The following is a 19676-nucleotide window of genomic DNA, read 5'->3' as shown; positions in this document are numbered from 1 at the left end:
GTTGCGGCACGCGGGCTCAGTAATTGTGGCTCGCGGGCTCTAGAGCGCAGGCTCAGTAGTTGCGGTGCACGGGCTTAGTTACTCCGCGGCACGTGGGATCTTCCCGGACCAGGGCTCGAACCTGTGTCCCCTGCATTGGCAGGTGGATTCTTAACCACTGTGCCACCAGGAAAGCCCTAAACTTATTGTTTGGCTAAAGTTTTCCCACAGACAAAAGGCAGGCTGAGGACACGGAGGGGCAAAGACCTAGGGTCCTGCTCCGTTTCAGCTACAGAGGTGGTGCCCATTTACTCACAGCCTCACCAACACTGTGTGTTAACATTTGCTTTGAATTTCACCATTTGATGGGTGACAAGTGGTATCTCAGCATAGTTTGGTTTTACATTTCTATTACTTTAAAAAAATTGGGCTAAAAATACACATATGAATGAATAGTTGTATCTTAGCTGTTTTCAGGCACAAAGTTCAGCAATGTTAAGTATATTCACATTGCTATGCAACCTAAAATCACAATATTTAGTGATGCCAAACTAGTGCCAGGCCTAGCATGCGGCAGCCTCTGCTCCCCAGTAGTGGGGGAGACAGAAATGGAAACAGACATGACAAACCAGAGACAGCACTGGAAGCTGGGGGCTGGGCTGGGGGTGGGGAGATGTTCCAGTAAGTCTCTTAGGAAGAGGGGGTCCAGGATGACCCCTGAAGAAAGGAAAGATCTTCCAGGCTGAGGAACTTGTATGAGCAAAGGTCCACAGGTCTGAGAGATCCAGGTGTGTTCTGGGAACCGCAAGTAATGGTCCTGAGAGCCAGCAAGATGAGCACGGGGGATGAGATTAGAGAAGTCAGGGTCTTGGGCTGAAGGGCCTTGAATCAGGTCACTGTGAGGACTTTGTCATTGGGGGCTGGCAAGTTTTGGACAAAGGAGAGCCAAGATCAAAGGCTGGAGTTAGACTGACAGGCAGGTGACAGGGCTCAGGTGAGAGACAGCAGAGAGCGGAGGAAGGCCTGCAGGGCTCTGAGGCATTCAGAGCGAAACCCCACGCTCCGCTCCACCTGAAGGACAACTGGAGATGGGAGGGTGAGGGAAGGCGGATTCGCAAAGGAGATGCCATCCCTGAGAAGGGGACTTGGACCCTCGGGGGCTGGGTTGGGTCACAGGAGAGAATCCTGAACAACTAATGGAAGGAGGCGTGGGGGGAAGGCCACAGCCTCAGGCCTCAGACTCTCAGGTTTCCCAGCCAGGGTCCGAGACCCCGAGATTTCAAACCTGGGACCGTAGGCGGATCAGACCCCCTTCCCCAGCCCGTTCCTGGGTCACTGCGGATCTCTAAGCCCCGCCCCCACAGGCCCCGCCCCTACGGATATTTGGTAGGGGAGGGCCAGACACCCTCCCCCCCTCCTCCAAACGCTCTCTGCGGAGGAGGGGCATAAGGACGCGCGAGGTAGGGGGCGGGGAGGGAGGAGGAGCCGGCGTCGCCATGGCAACCAGGCCGGTGGTCTGCCCTGGAGACCCGGGAGGGAAGCTAGGAGAGAGGGGCGGAGGGAGGCTCCGCCGGCTCGGCGCGGGGGCGGCGCGGGGAGGAGTTGGGGAACACCGGGCAGTTCTCACTGTGGGTTCCTGGCGGCGCAGGGAGCCCGTGTGTCTGCGAGCTTGTGTGTGCGAAGTTCTCCTGGGTGAGTGTGCCAGCGCGTGTCTGGGTTTGTGCATGACTGTGGTGTGCGCACGTGGGCACAGGCGTGTGCGCGGGAGTGTCCGTGCAAGATGCGTGTGTCAGCCTGCCTGTGAATGTGTGTGCACCCGTGTGCGCTCCTAAGTGTGCCCGGGCGGGCGCCGGCGGGAGAGTCCCGCCCCCTCCCCAGCCTCCGTCCGCCCCTCCCCGCCCCGCGCCGCCTGCGCCGGCTGCATCCTCGCCTCCACCTCGCTCACCCCCTCCTCCCCGCACTTTCTCCTGCTCTCCCTCCCTCTCGGCTCAGACTGCCGGACTCGGCGCTCTTCTCGCCGGCCGCCTTGGGAATCGCCGGCTGCCACCGCCCAGCTCGCACCCGCTGGCCCCCCAGTGCTTGGGCACCTGTTGGAGGCGCAGAGACAGGTGCAGGGGGCTGGGCTGCCGGGGGCGAGAGGGTGAGGGTGAGTGTGTGTTAGCCTGTGTGTGCCCCTGGGGGTGTTTAGCTCTCCGGAGGCTGTAATTTCTGGCTCCTCTGGAGAGCCAGTTTCAGGAGGAAGCATCTGAGGCAGGGGTCCTCACCTTGGATGGCAGCGGATGGGGGCCCAGGCAGGCGGGCAGATCCTGGGGCTGAACGAAGGGACAGTGGGAAGTGAAAACCTAAGAGGTGGGTGATCCCCAGACCAGACAGGCGCCTGGTGCAGAAGGATAGTCAGAGCCTCAGAAAGACAGAGGAGGGGGCCTAGGGGGCAGCTTCAGGGTAGAGGACCCAGGGCAGACAGAAGCCCAGAATGAGGGGCTGGCGCTGGGAAGAGGACAGAGGGACAATCTAGAGGAAAGTGGGCAAGGCTGAGGTGGAGCCAGGACCTATCTGGGGGGAGTGGGCTGGCAGCCCAGCCCCATGGAGCACAGCTTGGGGTCTAGAGGGCCCAGGCCTTCTGCCTGCCCGTCAGCGGGCACAGGCTGCCCTCTCCCTCAGCACCTAGGAAGGGAGGCCAGTGAGGGCCCACAGACCCTGGCGGGTGCCGCCTGGCCCTCAGCCAGCAGACGGGTAGGTTTGAGAAGTCAGCCCCGGGCTCAAGCTCTCTCGAACCTCCCTCCCCCAGCCAGGGGTGCTGCATGAGGGGCCGCAGGGGCGACCGCATGACCATCAACATCCAGGAGCACATGGCCATCAACGTGTGCCCGGGGCCCATCCGGCCCATCCGCCAGATCTCTGACTACTTCCCCCGCCGGGGACCAGGACCTGAAGGGGGTGGCGGGGGCTTCGGAGAGGCCCCTGCTCATCTGGGCCCCCTGGCCCTGGCACCCCCTGCAGCCCTCCTTGGGGCCACCACGCCCGAGGATGGAGCTGAGGTGGACAGCTATGACTCGGATGATACCAGTGAGTCTGCGGGCTTGAAGGGCCCAGGGTGCTAATGGGGGCCTCCAGGCTTGTGGGAAGGGGATGGGGCCCTGCTGGGGGTGGGGAGGCGGCGGGCACCGCCACCACAGCTGCAGTCAGTGGAGATTACAGGTTCAGCTAGGCTCAATATTCAATATTTCTGCTGAGACACTCAACCACCCACAGAGCACCAGTTGCAGCCCAGCCAGGGACCCAGACGTGCACACACAAGCAGGCTGACAGGCACAGACACGCACAAACCTTCACAGCTGGCACACGTAGCAGGCCTGCCCACCTGTCTCTCACACACACCTGTCTTTACGCACGGACTCAGGTTACCTCTTCCCTCTTCTCCAGCCGCCCTGGGCACGCTGGAGTTTGACCTTCTCTACGACCAGGCTTCCTGCACTCTGCACTGTAGTATCCTCAGGGCCAAGGTGGGTACTCCCTGCCCCCCGAGAGCCCTGGCCCTGTTTGCCTCCTACCCCGAGAGGGGTGCGTTTCCATTCTCCTTTCCCTTCCCCAGGCCTGACTCCTGCTCCTCTCCCAGCACCCATCTTGGCTCTCCCGCCCCCAAGGGTCCACACTAGAGAGAGAGGGAGGGAGGGTGGGCAGGCTGGGACCTCACAGCCCTCTTCCCTCCCCTCCTCCCCAGGGGCTCAAGCCCATGGATTTCAATGGCCTGGCCGACCCCTACGTCAAACTGCACCTGCTGCCTGGAGCCTGCAAGGTAACGGCCTCCCCCTACCCTCGCCCCCCAGCCTGACCCAGCTTGTGGGTGTGCCCCCAACCTTCGTCTGCCTCCAGCCTCTGTGGGTCTGGGGGACATGTACTGTGAACGCTTCGTCCCCACACCTAAGGCCAATAAGCTAAAAACTAAGACTCAGAGGAACACGCTGAATCCCGTGTGGAATGAGGACCTGACGTACAGCGGAATCACAGATGATGACATCACCCACAAGGTGCTCAGGTGAGGGGTCTGTCCTCCCGGTTACCAACGAGTCCAGCTCAGCACCTCCTTGGGGACAACTGTCATTGGAACCTTCTTTGGTTGGTCGACCCACCTCCCATTAAGCCCTCGGATGCTCTAGAACCATCAGTGGCTCCCTGTCCCCTTCGGGAGCAGGCCAGAATGTTCCCCTGGGTTCCTGCCCTCCAAATAGCTCCTACTGCTCCTCCAACAGAGGACCGCCCTCTTGCGACTGGTCGGGTTCCTATCTCCTGACCTTTGCCTGTCGTGTCTCTTCCTGCTTCCTCTCTCTGCCGGCCTAAATCCCACTCATCATTTGAGGCTCTGCCTCCTCCTGCAATCTTTCCCTGCTCACTGAGACCCCTTCTCAGAGCCCCAACTTAAGTCAGACCTATGCAGCAGAGGTCTGCCCATTCTGCTGCCCTTGTCTCCCTAACATCTCTAAGGAGTGAAGTCTCAAGCGACAGAAACGGGAATGAGGCTTAGGGAGGTTAAGTGACTTGCTCAAGGTCATGTGGTTGCTAGGTGGCAGAGCTGGGAATTGAACACCTCTGCATGACACAGCTGCTCGAGAGTGTCACAGCAGAAGGCAGGGAAAGGGGCTGCAGACCGAGACGGATGGAAGTAAAAGCAATAATCTCTTACTTGCTGGGTTCATGAGTCTCTCCCAGGCTGGCTCCCTGCTCCACACAGGAAAGGACAGGGGCTCTAGGGGGAGGTATGCGCTCCTGGTCCAACTGCTCAAGGCTCCTTCAGGCCCTTCTAGCTCTTACATCCTGGACCCGTGACCCACATCCACCAGTGCACACCCTGTGCATGTTCAGTTGGATCCTGTCCCCAGGCCCTGAATGGAGGCTGTGTGTGTGTGTGTGTGTGTGTGTGTGTGGTCGCGTTCCCAAGGTTTGTGAGGGCTTCCTCAAGGAGCCGAGCAGGTCCTGATGGGCCGGGGACAGGCTGGGCAGCTGGAAAGGGAGGCGCAGAGGAACAGGGCAAATCAAAACATCCTCCCCCAGCTCCAGGCCTGGTGCTCCCCACACAGCCCTGAGACAGCCCATTTTACAAGTGAGGTGTAGAGTATTTAGGGCAGAGCTGGGACCAGCCTCGAGTGTTCAGAGTTCAGTCGGAGGACCTTTCTCCCAAACTGGAGTGGGGCTCAAGTACCCCAGGGGGCCTTGACCCTGAAGTTCCCTACCAGGATCTCCGTCTGTGATGAAGACAAGCTGAGCCACAACGAGTTCATCGGGGAGATCCGTGTACCCCTCCGCCGCCTCAAGCCTTCACAGAAGAAGCATTTTAACATCTGCCTTGAGCGCCAGGTCCCGGTCTGTGCCAGGCTGCGGGGTACCACGGGAAGGGGGCCCTGGGGAGATCAGGTTTCCAGAACTTTCTCTTTGCCCCCTCAGCTGGCTTCACCCTCTTCCATGTCTGTGGCGCTGAGGGGCATCTCCTGTTACCTGAAGGAGGTGAGCCACCCACAGGGACCGCATCTGGGCGGGAGGTGGTGAGGGTGCCGGCTGACGCCCGCGTCTGCTGGCAGCTGGAGCAGGTGGAGCAGGGGCCTGGGCTGCTGGAAGAGCGCGGGCGCATCCTGCTGAGCCTCAGCTATAGTTCTCGGCGCCGCGGGCTGCTGGTGGGCATCGTGCGCTGCGCCCACCTGGCTGCCATGGACGTCAACGGCTACTCTGACCCCTACGTCAAGACGTGAGCCCTCGCCCTGCCCCGAGGCCCACCCTCCCCTCCCCAGGGACTTGCCACCAGCCCCGTCCTCTTCTGGGCCTGGCCTGTCCCTGACTGACCTGCTGCCCCACCCGTCCCTCCTCCCCCTCGGCAGGTACCTGAGGCCAGACGTGGATAAGAAATCCAAGCACAAAACACGTGTGAAGAAGAAGACTCTAAACCCGGAATTTAATGAGGTAAATGGGGCAGAGGCCAGAAATCGAGCGGGGCTGGGGCTGGGAGTGGGGGCAGAGCCTCATGGAAGGTGTCGCTTGCCCTGTCCCAGGAGTTCTTCTACGAGATGGAGCTCTCCACTCTGGCCAGCAAGACTCTGGAAGTCACAGTCTGGGACTATGACATTGGCAAATCCAACGACTTCATCGGTGAGGGAGGAGCCTGCTGGGTGGTGCTGATGGAGGGCAGCCCGGCAGTGAGCCCGGCCCTGATCTTGCCTGCCTCTACTGCTCCCAGGTGGCGTGGCCCTGGGGCCAGGCGCCCGGAGAGAGGCCCGGAAGCACTGGAGCGACTGTCTGCAGCAGCCGGACGCAGCTCTGGAGCGCTGGCACACCTTGACCAGCCAGTTGCCCCCGGCAGCCGGAGCCCTGCCCTCGGCCTGAGCAGGACAGCGGCCGCCCAGCACAGGGCCCTCAGGGCTGGGCCCAGTAGGCAGCCTTCGCACGAGTGTGTTGCACGTTTACACGGGGTGGAGGCCCCACCCCGCACTACTTGTCTTGTTTCGTGTCTCCGTGACCGTGGGTCTGTCTTCTTGTGAGGGACTGTGGAGATCTATATTCACATATGCAAACTTCCTCCTGCCTGACTCGCTACAACAGACAAATATGCAAACCACCCATCCAGAGCACACCTGCAGGGGGGATCCCACAGTGCCCCTGCCCCAAGGACCCGGCTGCTGCTCCTCTCTCCTGCCTCTCCAGGCTGCCCGGCCCCCTCCCCTCCAGGGAGGAGGTCGGATTAGGGGGGGTTTGGAGGAGGAGGTTTCCAAAAATGAAAATGACACACACAAAAAGAGGCACTCCTTTAATGCAGAATCTTCATTAAAAAAACCACCACCACCGAGCCCTGTACAGCTGCCCTTTTAAGTGGGGGGCCACCACAGGGTCTCTGCCTCTCTGAGAGGTGGCAGATGCTCCTGGCCCACTCATTTAAATAACTGTCCCCTGGATTGGGCTGGGATGTGAAGGCAGGGCCCTTGCCCTCCCTGGAGAGGGCCCACCTTCTGGGGGACATTCATGCATGTTTACGCCTTTTCTGATTGTGTCAGTGGCCACAGCATGGCAACCGGGCGTCAATAAACGTCTCTGCGGAAGCTGGGGGCTCATGTGTGCTGACACAGAGGGCGCTGGGCAGGGGGTCAGGCAGAGGGGTTCACTCCGGGATGTCGATCACCAGGTCATCATCCCCGTCCAGGGCGTCGTCCCCGCTGCCTGCATCGCTGAACATCTGCCGAGGGACGGCGCTCAGGATCGTAGGGGGAGGCATCTTGGGTGGGGGCAGTGGGGCCAGGGCTGCCCCCACGCCGGCCCCAGAACCCCGGCCTGGGAAGGTCAGCGGCCCTCCCACGGGGCAGTCGGGGGGTCCTACCGCCATCTGCAGCAGCGGGGAGAAACACAGGGAGGGCCTGTCAGGGAGGCACTGGGACCTCCAGGAGGCTGGCACTGCCCCTTAAGACAGTTCCAGGGGATGGGCAAGGGGGCAAAGGCTCATTCAAGGGGTAATGGACACAGCCAGGCCAGCCACGGCTGGAATCAGGGAGCCTGCCCCACCTCAGCCCTGCAGAGTCTCACACCAGCAAGTGCGTGGGGGTGAGGGTTGGTGATGGAAGTGCTGATGAGGGTGGCAGTGGAGAGAGTCTCATGGGAAACCAGGAGGGAAAGGCCGGGCCCTGCCCTTGCCAGTCAGGCACTGTGGCTGCCCCTGGGATAGCAGCCAGAGCCAGAGCCAGCCTGGAGTGCCTGCCTGCCCGCCTCTGGGCACCTCCAGTACCACCTGCCACACTGGCCTCCTCTCCCTCCTCCTCCTGCAGGGCTCACTGGTTCGGTGGAGGGTGTCAAAGGTCTTCACCCCCGGCCGTGCGAGGCTTCTACCTCTTGTGTCTGGGAGGGGCCCCTCTTCGGGATCCCCAGAGCCACCGGCCTAGGCCAGGCCCTCCTCTCAGCTCACCTGGACTCCCTGCCTTCAGCCTCTCCCAGATCCAGCTCCTCCTCCGCACTGCAGCCAGAGTAAGCTCTCTAGAACACAGACCTGAGCGCATCACTCCTGTACTCGGGGGCCTCCGGCTCCTCGCTGCCCTCAGGACAGGCAGTGCCTGAGAACAGGCCAGTCCTTCCACCTGGACTGTCCTTTTCTATTTGTCAAAGGTCCTGCTTTGTGCTCTGAGGCTGGGAAGTGGCCTCTGTCCTGCCCAACCCTCCAGTCCCACCCCTGCCAGGTCCTTCTGAATCTTCCCAGAGATCTGTGGGCCTCCTGCTTTGCCTGTAGGCACAAACTGAGCACCTAGTATGTGCCAGGTGACTTCCATTAATGATCTCTCACCATTCCGACCACCCTGGAAGGGAGGAGAGGTCATCAGCCAGAGGAGGAAACGGAGGCTTGGAAATGGAGGTTTGAAGGCACAGGCCTGCCAGGTCCCCACCAGGCAGTGTCCAGTCTGGCCCCGGGTGCGGGGATGGCAGTAGTCTTCACAGTGGCCCTTCTGATTGCCTTAACACATTCGGGCCCCTGTGGCCTACTCTCTGCTTCTCAAGGTGGCCCCCTCACCGCCGCTGTTCCTAGGGTGGCATGGAGGGCCAGAGTGGGTTTGTACCTCGGGCGACTGGGGTCTGCCAGGATGGATGACAGGAAGCCCAGCTCTGAACAGCACCCTTGCACCCAGTACCAGGCACTCATGTGCACACACGGGAGCAGATGCACACGCACGACTGAAAAGGCCGGTGGCATGACTGTCCCCCTCCTCTGGCCACCACCTCTTGATTACCTACCCGAGGCCCCATGTACTACCCCTGCTTGGACTGACTTCATGGCCTCCTCAGCGTGACCCACGGTAGTGAATGCTTATCTGTGGCGTACTAGGGACAAGGCACCAGGCTAAGTGTTTTCTCCCTCTTAACTCATTTTATCCTCACAACGACCCCACCGAACAGAGGAGCAAGCGGAGGCTCTGAGAGTTAAATGACGCGCCCAAGTCGCACGGCGAGTGCGTGGAGGAAACCCAGCTAAAACGGGTGAGGCCCAGGCTCCTGACTGACCTGCTTCAGTCTTCACAGCGTCCCCTCCCCTCTCCTCACACCACCACACCCAGAAACTTCAGGGACCCCCACTCTCCTCATAGGACACCCAGCCTTCTATGACCTGACCCACCCTATCCTTCCTACGCTGTTCGCTCTCACCCCTCCGGCTCCAGCCCAAACACCGCTTTTGCCGCGTCCCCCCCTTCCTTCCACAACCGCCTCAGCCTGAATATCCAAATCTCACCCTGGGCTCAAGTGTCACCTGTTCTTTGAGGCCGTCCCTGATTTATCCCCTCCCCCATGCACCGCCATTGGTTTGGGCCCTTTTCCCCTGCCTGCCCCTAACATAGCTCACTGACACGCCTCTGGGTCAGGAGCCAGCACTTCAGAGTCCTGAACTGCCAAGCGCACCCCACGCCACGCCTCCACGCTCTGCTCCAGGTTTCTCTGGCCCGTGCCTTCTCCACCAGTCCGCCCAGCCCAGGAAGCAGAACCCCTGCCAAGTAGCGTGAAGCAGGAGCTGAGCAGTATCGTCACCCATTAGCTACTCATCTTCCAGGCTCAAGGGCCACGGTCACGCGGGAGGAAGTGGCAGAGCTGGGGTTAGAACTCCAGAACCCACACTCCTAACCACAAGCAGGGCTCCCGTTCCACCTCTGGCTCCAGAGTCTCGAGTCTACAGTCCACCCAACTTGAGAGCTGCCAGCCCGGTCCTTATTTCACTTTGACTCAGAGCTGGAAGGGCACTGTGCCTTCCGTGTCCTCATCTCTCCCAGGGCTCAGGGTGCAGAGACCTCTTCTCCTCGCCATCCACCTCCCTGCCCGTGACTTCCAAATACGGCCCCCGTGCGGCCCAGGCTCACGTCACCCAGTTGTCTCGTTGACATTTCCAGACAGCATCTCAAGACATCCAAAGCCAAACTCACCTTCCTTCCCAAACCTGCTCCTCCCACAGTCCTCCCCGACTCAGAAAAGGGCCACTTCTTTGGCTGCTCAGGCCAAAACCCCTGGAGTCACCCTCAACGCCCCTCTCTCTCACAGCCCACACGGCTCTTCCTGGGGCTCATTCTTTGAAAGAGACCCATCACCCACTTTTCACTCTTCCCCCTGCTGCCTGGTTGACCGCAGGAGCCTCCTCACTGGTATCCCCACTTCCATCCTGACCCCCCACCCACCAGCCTATTCACTGCAGTGTCAAGCAATTTTCTTAACATGTCAATCAGATCAGACGCCCCTCTGCCCCACCTTCTCCAGTGGCTCCCGTTTCACTCACAGTACCAGCCAAAAACTTCCCAATACCTCCAAGGCCCTCCACAGCCTTGCCCCTCAGGTGCTGTTCTGACCTGCTCTCTGGTCACTCTCCCTCTCACTCTCCTCCGACCACACTGGCCTCCTTCCTAGTCCTTGAAGAAGCCGAACACGTACCCACCCCCAGGGCCCCTGTGCTGGTTCTTCCTGAATGAAACACTTTGCAGAGAGCCAGAGGGCTTTGCTCATTTAAGTCTCTGACCACCCCACTGTAAACATCAGCCCCACGTACTCTGGTGTTTCCCACGCTCTTTACCTGAATCTATTTTTCTACATTGTTACCTATTTATCTTGCTTGTTTCCTGCCTACCCTTCGAGAACATGGGCTCCATGAAAGCAGGGATTTCTGCTTTGTTCGCTATTGTATCTGCAGCACCTAGCACAGTGCCTGGTACACAGTAGACGCTCCGCAACACTGGCTGATTACACGTGGTTTGATCACTCACTTTACAGACACACAATCTGAGACCTAGAGGGTCACGGTCACATGGTTTCTAAGTGGTGCAACCTTGACTTGATTCTAGATCCCACAACTCTGCCCCTCCTTGGGGGCTGCCTGGCAATACAGAACACTTGTGAAAATGAGCCTGGCCCCCAGCCACCTTCACTCTGAGCTCCCCGAGTCTGGGCTTGCCCTGACTGGTCTCACAGGGAGCCTGGGAGCCAGGACTTCTGGGACCCGCCCCTCAGCGCCTAACCCTGGGCTGGGTCCCCAGCAGCAGCCCCAAATCAGCCCTTCAACGTTCTCGGACAGGCCCCCAGCCGTCCTGAGCCTCCCTCAGGTGGCTGTCCTGCCGTTCTGGCCCCTCCCTAACGTCCCCCAAACAGGGTACCTTGAGTTTCCGGGGCAGGCGGGGCCGTTTCTCCCGCTTGGGCCTCAGGGGGCTGGGCTCGGGCAGCTGCAGGGCCAGGTAGTCAGAAGGGAATGGGGGGTAGGTGGGGGAAGCCAGCTGCAGGCGGGAGTGAGGGGATGGAGATGGGAAATGGAGTGGATGGGGTGGGGGTAGAAGGAAGAAATGCAAACAGGAGGAAGAATGGAAAAACAAGAGATGGTGATGAGTGTGGCTCCTGAGAACAGACGGGAGGGGACAGCAGCAGGACTGTGTCCTGGGGTCTCCTCTCCTCAGTCACGTCTGTCCCCCATTCCTACACCAGAGAGAAGTAGGCAGCCCCGACTCACACCCCTCCGAGGCACGCTTGCTGGCCACACCCAGACAGATGTTCTTGGTGCTGGGCTGGCTTCACCCTGAGGCCTGGACCCTCTGCCCAAATGATGCCCACCTTATTCCCAGGCATCTGACCATTTCCCACCCTTGACCCCAACTCACCGAGCTCAGGTATGGGGAGGGGGCCCCAGAGGCCTGAAGGGGAAACCCTGTTGAAGGAGGCAGGGAGAGGCTGGTGGGGGAGGGGGCACCCCCCAGCGGAGGGCTTCTCTTCCTGGAGAAAGGACAGGGGAGGGGGTCAGAGGCAAGAGGCAGCCCAGGTACCCTCTCCAACCCCCACCCCCCACCCTCCAGGGAAGAATGATGGCTTCTTCTCACCTCTTAGGGGCTGGCGTGTCCGACAACTTGGATGTCCCCTCTGTCTCGCTGTTATCTGAAGATGCAGTGGCATCTGAGTCTGTGAGGGGGAGGGCTGGTAAGTAGTGGGTGGGAGTCCCTGTCTACCCCAGAGGGGCGTAATCTCAACTCTACGGAAGGGTTCTGGGGAATCTGAAGGGCACACAGGTGTATTCTGGGGAGGCCCACAGCTTCCTTAAAATGTCCTTTACGACCTAATTCCTGCCTGGACTCCTCCCTGGTAACATACTGTCAAGCATTTTCTACGTGCCAGGCTCTGAACAGGTGCTTGACATTCACTGCCTCTCCTTGTCTTCGGAACTATCCAAGGAGGAAAGGGAAGACGTCACCTCCGCTTTTCAGATGCAGTCACGGAGGCTCAGAAAGGAAGGTGTTGGACTGGGACTTGAGCCCAGGCCTCTGACTCCTGACCATTTTATGCTATTCTCTCCTTATTTGCCTAAGCTGTCCAGAGCTTACCTCTGCCCCACTCCACATATGCAGGGTCCTGGTAATTTGCCCCTCAAATCTCTCCTACCTTCACTCACTGCTCCCCATTCCAACTGTCACGAGGTCAGGTCAGCACCATGTCAAAATCACCTGCTAAGCAATCTCACCTCTCCTGCCACCCACTGTCCTCCCCAAGGACAGAACAACATAAAAGGCAAAACTGATCACATCCTTCCCAATGCCTGGAAGCATTTGAAGTGCTTCTTAATATAGCCCCAACCCACCCTTCTGGTCTCCCAACCAAACTGTATTCTTCACATCACACCAACCTATTTTCTCAAAACCAAAATTCATTTCCCAGATTTGTGCCTCTACCTAGAAGGCCCATCATCCACTTAACAGATAACCATTTACACGTAAAATACGTTATTCCCGATTTCTCTGCTCAGATAGATCCTTTAAGAAGCAGATTAGGGCTTCCCTGGTGGCACAGTGGTTGGGAGTCCGCCTGCCGCTGCAGGGGATGCAGGTTCGTGCCCCGGTCCGGGAAGATCCCACATGCCGCGGAGCGGCTGAGCCCGCGCGTCCAGAGCCTGTGCTCTGCAACAGGAGAGGCCACAGCGGTGAGAGGCCCGCGTACCGCAAAAAAAAAAAAAAAAAAAAAAGAGAGAAGTAGATTAAATGCCACCTCTCTGAAAAGTCTCCCAGAATCCCTCAGGCCCAGTTGATGGCTGACTCTTCCAGAACCCTTTACTCTCACTGGTCACGGCTCTCCTCACTCTGCTAGGACATTGTCATATATGGGTGTCTCCCTGACCACACTGTGGGCTTCTCCAGGAGATAAGTGGTGGCTTATGTCTCTGGCTCTTGTTTCTCAGCTATATCCCACTCTGATCATAAACAGGCTGGGTTCCCTCACGCCTCCTATCCTGAAGTCCCCCTCCAAAAGCAAGTTAACTGAAAGACCTCCAGGAAGGAACACGAAGGCAATGAGAAGCTAGAATGAAAGCCAAATATTTTGCCATGATCTACATGAGTTGGCTCCTACCTACTTCTTTGACCTCATCCACTGCCTTCCTATAATATGTAAATGAATAGGTGTTCAATGTTCTAATAAAACATTATTTACAAAAACAAACAATCTAGGGACTTTTCTGGTGGGGCAGTGGTTAAGAATCCGCTGGCCAATGCAGCGGGCATGGGTTCGATCCCAGGTCCAGGAAGAACCCACATGCCGTGGAGCATTTAAGCCCGTGTGCCACAACTACTGAGCCTGCGCTCTAGAGCCCGTGAACCGCAACTACTGAAGCCCGCGCGCCTAGAGCCCGTGCTCCGCAACAAGAGAAGCCACTGCAATAAGCCCGCGCACCGCAACGAAGAGTAGCCCCCACTCGCCGCAACTAGAGAAAACCCGCGCGCAGCAACGAACACCCAACGCAGCCAAAAATAAATAAGTAAATAAAACAAAAACAAGCAATCTGGCTAGCTTTTTGCTGACCCTTGCACTAGACACCATGGAGAGAGGTGATTGCATGTGACATGGCTTATGAGAAAAACTGGGCCACAAAGGCCCACCTTAGGACTTTTTCAAATTGTGGGTATCAACCCAATAGTGAGTCACAAATTCAACTTATTGATTTACAACGAGCACTAAATGGAAAAAAAAAATCAGTCTAAAAAGTATCAGAACAAACTGCATATAGGGCTCTTAACATTATTTCACTAAATTTTGTTTTATAAGCAAGTAAGTACGTGGGGGTTGGTCACGATGTAAAATCTATTATTGGTTGTAAACGGTGCTCAAAAAAAGTTTGAGAACAGTGCTTTATGTGCTTCATCCCTTCTCCTCAAAAAACCTGGTACGTTTTTACCTCAGGGAATCTGCATCTGTGACTCCCTCTGTGGGAAATCTCTCACTCATCTTCACATCTTCTTCTTATCTAGGTCCCAGCTCCAACATTACTTCCTGAAAAAAGCCTTTCTTGAATTCTTTATTAAGATGTTGCCTGCCATCTACTTTTGTATGGTCTGTAACTAAGAACGGCTTTTACATTTTTAAATCGTTGGGGGAAAAGAAACTCCGAAGAAAAATATTTCATGACGTGAAAGTTTTATGATATTCAAATTTCAGTATTCATAAATAAAGTTTTATTGAAACACAGCCATACTCACTTATTTACAACTCACCTATTGCTGTTTCTGCACTACAAAGGCAGAGCTGTATAGGCGCAACAGAAATTGTACATTCTGCAAAGCCTAAAATACTTATTACTTGGCCCTTTACAGAGAAAGTTTATCAACCCCCGTTCTACTCCAATCCCTACCACGTAACCCTGATTTTCTTCTTCAAATCTAAAATTCTAGTTTATTTCTTTGCTTACTTACTACCCCCAACGAGAATACAAATTCCAAGAGGCTTTATCCATCTTGGTTACCACTGTATCCTCTGTGCAAAGCCCACTGCCTGAAATACAGCAGATACTCAGTCATACTTGAGTGAAAGAATAGTGAGGAGGACGACAAGCGACTAGGCTTAAGAACCACTGGAGGCTGTATTGGCCTCCGCGGCCTAAAGGGAGGGCCCAGGAAGCTTGCTGGAGTGCCAGGAGCATGTCCTCCACCAATTTTTCACGACCTTGCTCACCAGAGGAGTCTTCATCCACGTTCTCGTACTGCAAAAGTCGGTCTAGGAGGAAACTGAGGGAGGGGGCGGAGAGAACAAGAGTGTTTACTCCCATCTCTGCAATGTTCTCCTGGGCCCTCGTCCCTTCCAGCTGGCCTGTTGGAGCCTCACAACAGCCCCGAGGCAGTTATCATGCATTTGTGGCCCATTCCAGGATGGGGTCCGAATGCAGGTCCACAGGAGCCACATCACCCGCTGGCCTCCCTCCTCCCCTCAACGTGTCTCACCTCTTGTCCCGGGACACCTTCAGCAATTTCCTCTGCGCCTTCCTCAGTTCCTCCTGGAAGCACTCGTGTTCCTGTATTACCGGCAAGGTGGGAGCTGAGCCAACGGCCGTCCGTAAATGGAGCCCGGACGCCGGCCACAGCTCACCCTACTCTCTTCACACACAGGTAAACTGAAGTCTTACGAGCGCCAGGCCTCACCCCCCACCGCCTCACCACCCCAGCACTCACGTAGATGAGGAATTTGAGCTTCCGCTTCAGGTTCCGGTATTTCTTCTTGTAGTCCACTTCGCCGTCCGCCGGCCCGTTCATGACCTGCCCCGGGAGAAGCGCCCCAGCACTGGCCGGGAGCCGGGCTACCCCGAGCCGGCTCAGCCCGGCCTCTCCCACCTCCACTTCCGGAGAGTCGGCTGGGCTGTATCCGCTGGGACTACAACTCCCACCGTGCCCCGCGCCTAGGAATCGTAACCACACCGGCTGCCCTCCCGGGGAATACCGGGAAAGGAACGTTGCTTCCAGGGGATACGCTAAAAATGGCGCCGCCGCGACGCGATGATGTCACAAAGATGGCGGACGCTGGAGGGCACCCTTACTGATTCGAAATGTGCTTAGCGATTTGAAGCCACGAGAACGCATTCCTCCTCGGATTCCTAGTCTCCTGGCGAGGACGCCCTTTTCCTTCTGTCTTTCAAAATCACAGATGCCTAGTTGCTGCCCGTGACCACGAACAGAGGCAGCGTCCCGGGTTGTTACATCCAAAGGTGTAGCCGGCTCCCAATCGGTTTCTAACGAGAATTCTCCTTCAGAAGAGATTCGTTCTAAGAAAAGGAAGGAACCGCGAGACTCTCCAACTGCCCGCGGAAGGCAAGTTTTGTCTCGCAAAGTTTTGGGTCCAAGCGGCCCGTGACGGATACTCAACGGTCTTCCACCTCACGGCGCCACGATACTGCGCGTGCGCAAGCTCCTGTCAAACGTTTTTCTTCCGAGAAGAAAAACGGCGGGAGCCGCCGGTATCAGGTGGAGCAAAATGGCTCGGGAGAATGAGATGCAGGAGTTCACCCGTAGGTTCTTCCAAGGCCGCCCGGACCTCAGGTGCACCGGAGGTTGGAGGCGGGGTTGTAAAGGGTAGGGGCGGGACAGGGACTCCGTCGTGACACGTGTTTCCGCAGCACGCTTACGCACTCCATCGTGCGGCGGAGGTTCTTGGCTCACGCGGGCCGCGACCACCTGGAGCCCGAGGAGAAGCAGACGCTGAAGCGGCTAGTGGAGGAGGAGCTGCTGAAGATGCAGGTGTGGGCCCGAGCCTGGGCCACCGCAGGCGGGGGTTGTGGCCGTGGAGGAGGGGCCTGAGAGCGGTGGGGCAGAACACAACCTTGATACACGTGATGCTCTCTTGATGCACACACAGGTGGATGAAGCGGGTGGCAGGGAAAAGAGGCTCGACGTTGCCAAGAAGGCCAAGAGGTCTCCCATCCCCTGCCGTGACCCAGCGAGAAAAAGGTTCCGTTTCAATTCGGAGTCAGGTTAGTGCCTTGTGCATAGTTGGTTCATGTTAAAGGTATTTATTGTGCGTGTGTTATGTTCCAAGGCCTTAGGTGAGGGCGCGTGGCCCGTGAGTCAGGAGCCAGGAACAGGGTGGACTGAGAGCTGTTTCCTACTGCCCTTCCCTCCATCAGAGCAGGATTCAAGGCAACCAATCCCAAGTGGAGGGAGAAGGGACAGGAGGAACCTGTCCCAACCTCCTCTTCTCTCCACATTCCAGAGCCCAGCTCTGCAGCCTCCAGTCCAGACTGCTTCGGCCTCCCAGCAAAGAATGGGATGGCAGCAGAAGTCAGTCCAGCCGAGGATGAGAATCCAAAGCGAGCCTCAAAGAAAGCAATTGAGGAGAGCAGTGACGAGGAAGAACAGCAGAGGGACCTGACTGCAAAAATGGGATTAGAGAAGGAGGAGGTGAAGGGGAGCAGTGAGGAGGAGGAAGAGGGCTCTGCCAGAAAGAGTAAGGTCTGGAAAGAAGAAAGCAGTGAGGAAGAGGAAGATGAGAAAAAGGAAGAGAAGGAGGAGGAGGAAAAGGAGTCCAAGGACAGGACTAGGAAGAAGCCTGGGACAAAGAACAAGCAGGCACCAGGCAAGGCCTCAGCCAGTAGGAAACAGGCCAAGGAGGAGAGTGAAGACAGTGAGGAATGTGCCCAGGGGCCAGGAAAGAAGGCAAAGGGAAAGAAAGGAGCTAAAAGCCACCAGGAGAGTGAAAAGGAGAGTGAGGAGGAGGAGACCCTAGCCAAGAAGAAAGAGAACAGAGAGGAAGAAGAGGATTGGAAACTCACAGCCCAGAGCAGTGGAGGTCAAAGGTCCTCCTCTTTGGAGGAGAGGAGCTGTAAGCAGAAAAGCAGGGCATCAAGACTGCTGGGATCCCCGGGGGACAGAGAGGAACAGAAGGAAAGATCAGCAGCAGGCAGTGGGAATAGTAGTGGGGAAGATGAAGAGCCCCTAGTGCAGAGGAAGAGCAAAGACAAGACCCAGTGGAAGGGTGGGAAAAGGCAGAGTGGAAGCAGTGAGGAGGATGGGGAAGACAGCTGGAGGAAGATGACGCCAACTACTGGAAAGACAGCCAACGTGGGCAGTATCAATGGTGAGGCAAGTGACTCGGAGAAGGAGGTGAGTGACAGCGAGGCAGAGGGAACCCCCAAGAAGGAGAGGAAGAACCGCTCTTCCAAGAAGAGCTCCAAGAAAGGCAGGACACGAAGCTCCTCCTCCTCTTCCACAGATGGCAGTCCAGAACATAAAGGCAGGAAGGTGAGGGCTGAAGATGGGGTGGGAGGCTACCATCCAGGAAGAGGGAGACCCTGACTCAAGCCCAAAAGGCTTGGCCTTCAGCTGCTATCTTCCCTTGCCAGGCTGGCTCTGGTCGCCCTGGTGAGGACCACCCATCTGTGATGAGGCTAAAGCGCTACATTCGGGCCTGTGGGGCTCATCGAAACTACAAGAAGCTGCTGGGCTCCTGCCGTTCACACAAGGAACGCCTGAGTGTTCTCCGGGCAGAACTGGAAGCCCTGGGCATGAAGGGTGAGGCTGGGCGTGCCCTGGGGGCTGCAGGAGAAGGCCTTGGCTGCTGGGGAGGAGAGGATCACGAGCTTCTTCTGCCCCAGGTAACCCTTCCTTAGAGAAGTGTCGGGCCCTGAAGGAGCAGCGGGAAGAGGCAGCTGAGGTAGCCTCCTTGGACATTACCAACATCATCAGTGGTTCAGGTGAGGGGCTTCCTTCCACTGTCCAGGAGCAGATGGGGCATGGACTTTCTCAGGCAACTCATCTCCTGCTTTCTCATCCCCTCTAGGCCGGCCACGCAGACGCACAGCCTGGAACCCTGCAGGAGCAGCAGCCCCACCAGGGGAGCTATACTGCAGGACCCTGGACTCAGAGGAAGAGCGGCCCCGCCCCCCACCCCCAGACTGGTCACATATGCGTGGCATCATCAGCAGTGATGGCGAGAGCAACTGAGCTCCCCCTGTCCCCAGGAGGGACTTTGCACTTGTAGAAAGCATATACAGCATACCCACCCCAACTCTGCCTGCAGAGCAGAAGCAGCTTTCTTCGGAGAAGACTCGCAGCTCCCAGGGACACAGGTTATTGGGATTCTACTTCTCAGCTTCACATTCCCAGTGTAAAGTGTTTACAGGGATTTATTTTTGAAGACTCAATAAAGGAGTGTTTGAATCACCTCATCAAAACTGGTCCCCCACTCTCACCCCCTGTACTTTGGTCCAGGAAGCTGAGGAGTAGCCACTGTCCCCCTGATCTGGTTCCCTTTAATTTCCCCCAGATTCTCCAAAGAAAGTCCCAGCCTCCTGACCCTGCCATCCAGTCTGCCACCAGGCTTGATTCAAAAAGAGTGTGGCTGCTTTCTCCAGCCTGACCAGTGGGCCCCTCTGACCATCCTGCTTTTATTTATTTACTTAGGCCACGCTGTGTGGCATGTGCGATCTTAGTTCCCCAAACAAACAGAGATCAAACCCATGCCCCCTGCAGTGGAAGCAGGGAGTCTTGATCACAGGACCGCCAGGGAAGTCCCTGACCACCCTGCTTTTAGTTGTCTGATAACCTAAAGCTTAGTTGGGAGGAAGATCTGAATAACTGGCCTTAAGAAGAATGTGAAGCACAAATGAAAGGTCTTGGGAACAGCTATTGTTTATGTCTTTCTTCCCCTTTCTGGAAACAGCCACTTAGTCCACGGGCCGACTCTTTCAGCCTTAAAGCGGTGGGTACAGGGTCTAAACCCGACCAATCAGAGCACCCCAGGCCTCTGGCTACAGATCAAACCAATGAAGTCACTTCAGGACTGCTGGAATTCTTGCTGTTGAGGTTGTTGGCAGGTTGTAAGGTTGGAGCTGCCAGGGGCCTGTGGGTAAGGTGAACCTTCCTGAAAATCTGAAGCCAAAGCAAAGGGAAGCAGAGGTCCAGCGACTGATGACTTCCTTT

The 19676-nt window shown here is 57.3% G+C and overlaps 3 protein-coding genes across 10 annotated transcripts; 2 read left to right on the top strand and 1 right to left on the bottom strand.

Moving 5' to 3' along the window:
- Nucleotides 1–1558: 1558 nt before the first annotated feature.
- On the top strand, nucleotides 1559–7058 carry DOC2A (double C2 domain alpha). Of its 5 annotated transcripts, XM_067706202.1 has the most exons (12): nucleotides 1560–1671; nucleotides 1972–2087; nucleotides 2768–3045; nucleotides 3403–3482; nucleotides 3701–3775; nucleotides 3906–4015; nucleotides 5211–5337; nucleotides 5419–5478; nucleotides 5553–5716; nucleotides 5847–5928; nucleotides 6018–6114; nucleotides 6203–7058. In XM_067706202.1, exons 3-12 carry the CDS (start codon nucleotides 2781–2783, stop codon nucleotides 6346–6348), a joined length of 1206 nt encoding a protein of 401 aa, XP_067562303.1. In that variant the 5' UTR covers nucleotides 1560–1671; nucleotides 1972–2087; nucleotides 2768–2780; the 3' UTR covers nucleotides 6349–7058. The 5 variants fall into 5 exon arrangements, with proteins under 5 accessions (XP_067562299.1, XP_067562301.1, XP_067562300.1 ...); XM_067706198.1 differs by having other exon boundaries at nucleotides 1559–1671; nucleotides 5211–5478; XM_067706200.1 differs by having other exon boundaries at nucleotides 1559–1671; nucleotides 1972–2119; nucleotides 5211–5478.
- INO80E (INO80 complex subunit E) lies at nucleotides 6755–15579 on the bottom strand. Of its 4 annotated transcripts, XM_067706207.1 has the most exons (8): nucleotides 15438–15579; nucleotides 15210–15280; nucleotides 14944–14996; nucleotides 11832–11910; nucleotides 11616–11727; nucleotides 11121–11237; nucleotides 7913–7980; nucleotides 7196–7339 (listed from the first exon to the last, which is right to left on the bottom strand). In XM_067706207.1, the coding sequence occupies exons 1-8, from the start codon at nucleotides 15516–15518 to the stop codon at nucleotides 7330–7332; spliced, it is 591 nt and encodes a 196-aa protein (XP_067562308.1). In that variant the 5' UTR covers nucleotides 15519–15579; the 3' UTR covers nucleotides 7196–7329. The 4 variants fall into 4 exon arrangements, with proteins under 4 accessions (XP_067562305.1, XP_067562306.1, XP_067562307.1 ...); XM_067706204.1 differs by lacking the exon at nucleotides 7913–7980 and having other exon boundaries at nucleotides 6755–7339; XM_067706205.1 differs by lacking the exon at nucleotides 7913–7980 and having other exon boundaries at nucleotides 6755–7339; nucleotides 11121–11186.
- Nucleotides 15580–16164: 585 nt separating this feature from the next.
- Nucleotides 16165–18928, top strand: HIRIP3 (HIRA interacting protein 3). Its single transcript, XM_067706190.1, has 7 exons — nucleotides 16165–16298; nucleotides 16376–16496; nucleotides 16615–16729; nucleotides 16969–17996; nucleotides 18098–18266; nucleotides 18350–18448; nucleotides 18535–18928. Exons 1-7 carry the CDS (start codon nucleotides 16234–16236, stop codon nucleotides 18696–18698), a joined length of 1761 nt encoding a protein of 586 aa, XP_067562291.1. The 5' UTR covers nucleotides 16165–16233; the 3' UTR covers nucleotides 18699–18928.
- Nucleotides 18929–19676: the final 748 nt, after the last annotated feature.

Source organism: Pseudorca crassidens, chromosome 15 (genome assembly GCF_039906515.1).
Source record: "Pseudorca crassidens isolate mPseCra1 chromosome 15, mPseCra1.hap1, whole genome shotgun sequence".
NCBI classification, from domain to species: domain Eukaryota; kingdom Metazoa; phylum Chordata; class Mammalia; order Artiodactyla; family Delphinidae; genus Pseudorca; species Pseudorca crassidens.
Note: the sequence above shows the minus strand (reverse complement) of the source record. Positions and strands in the feature narration are given on the sequence as shown.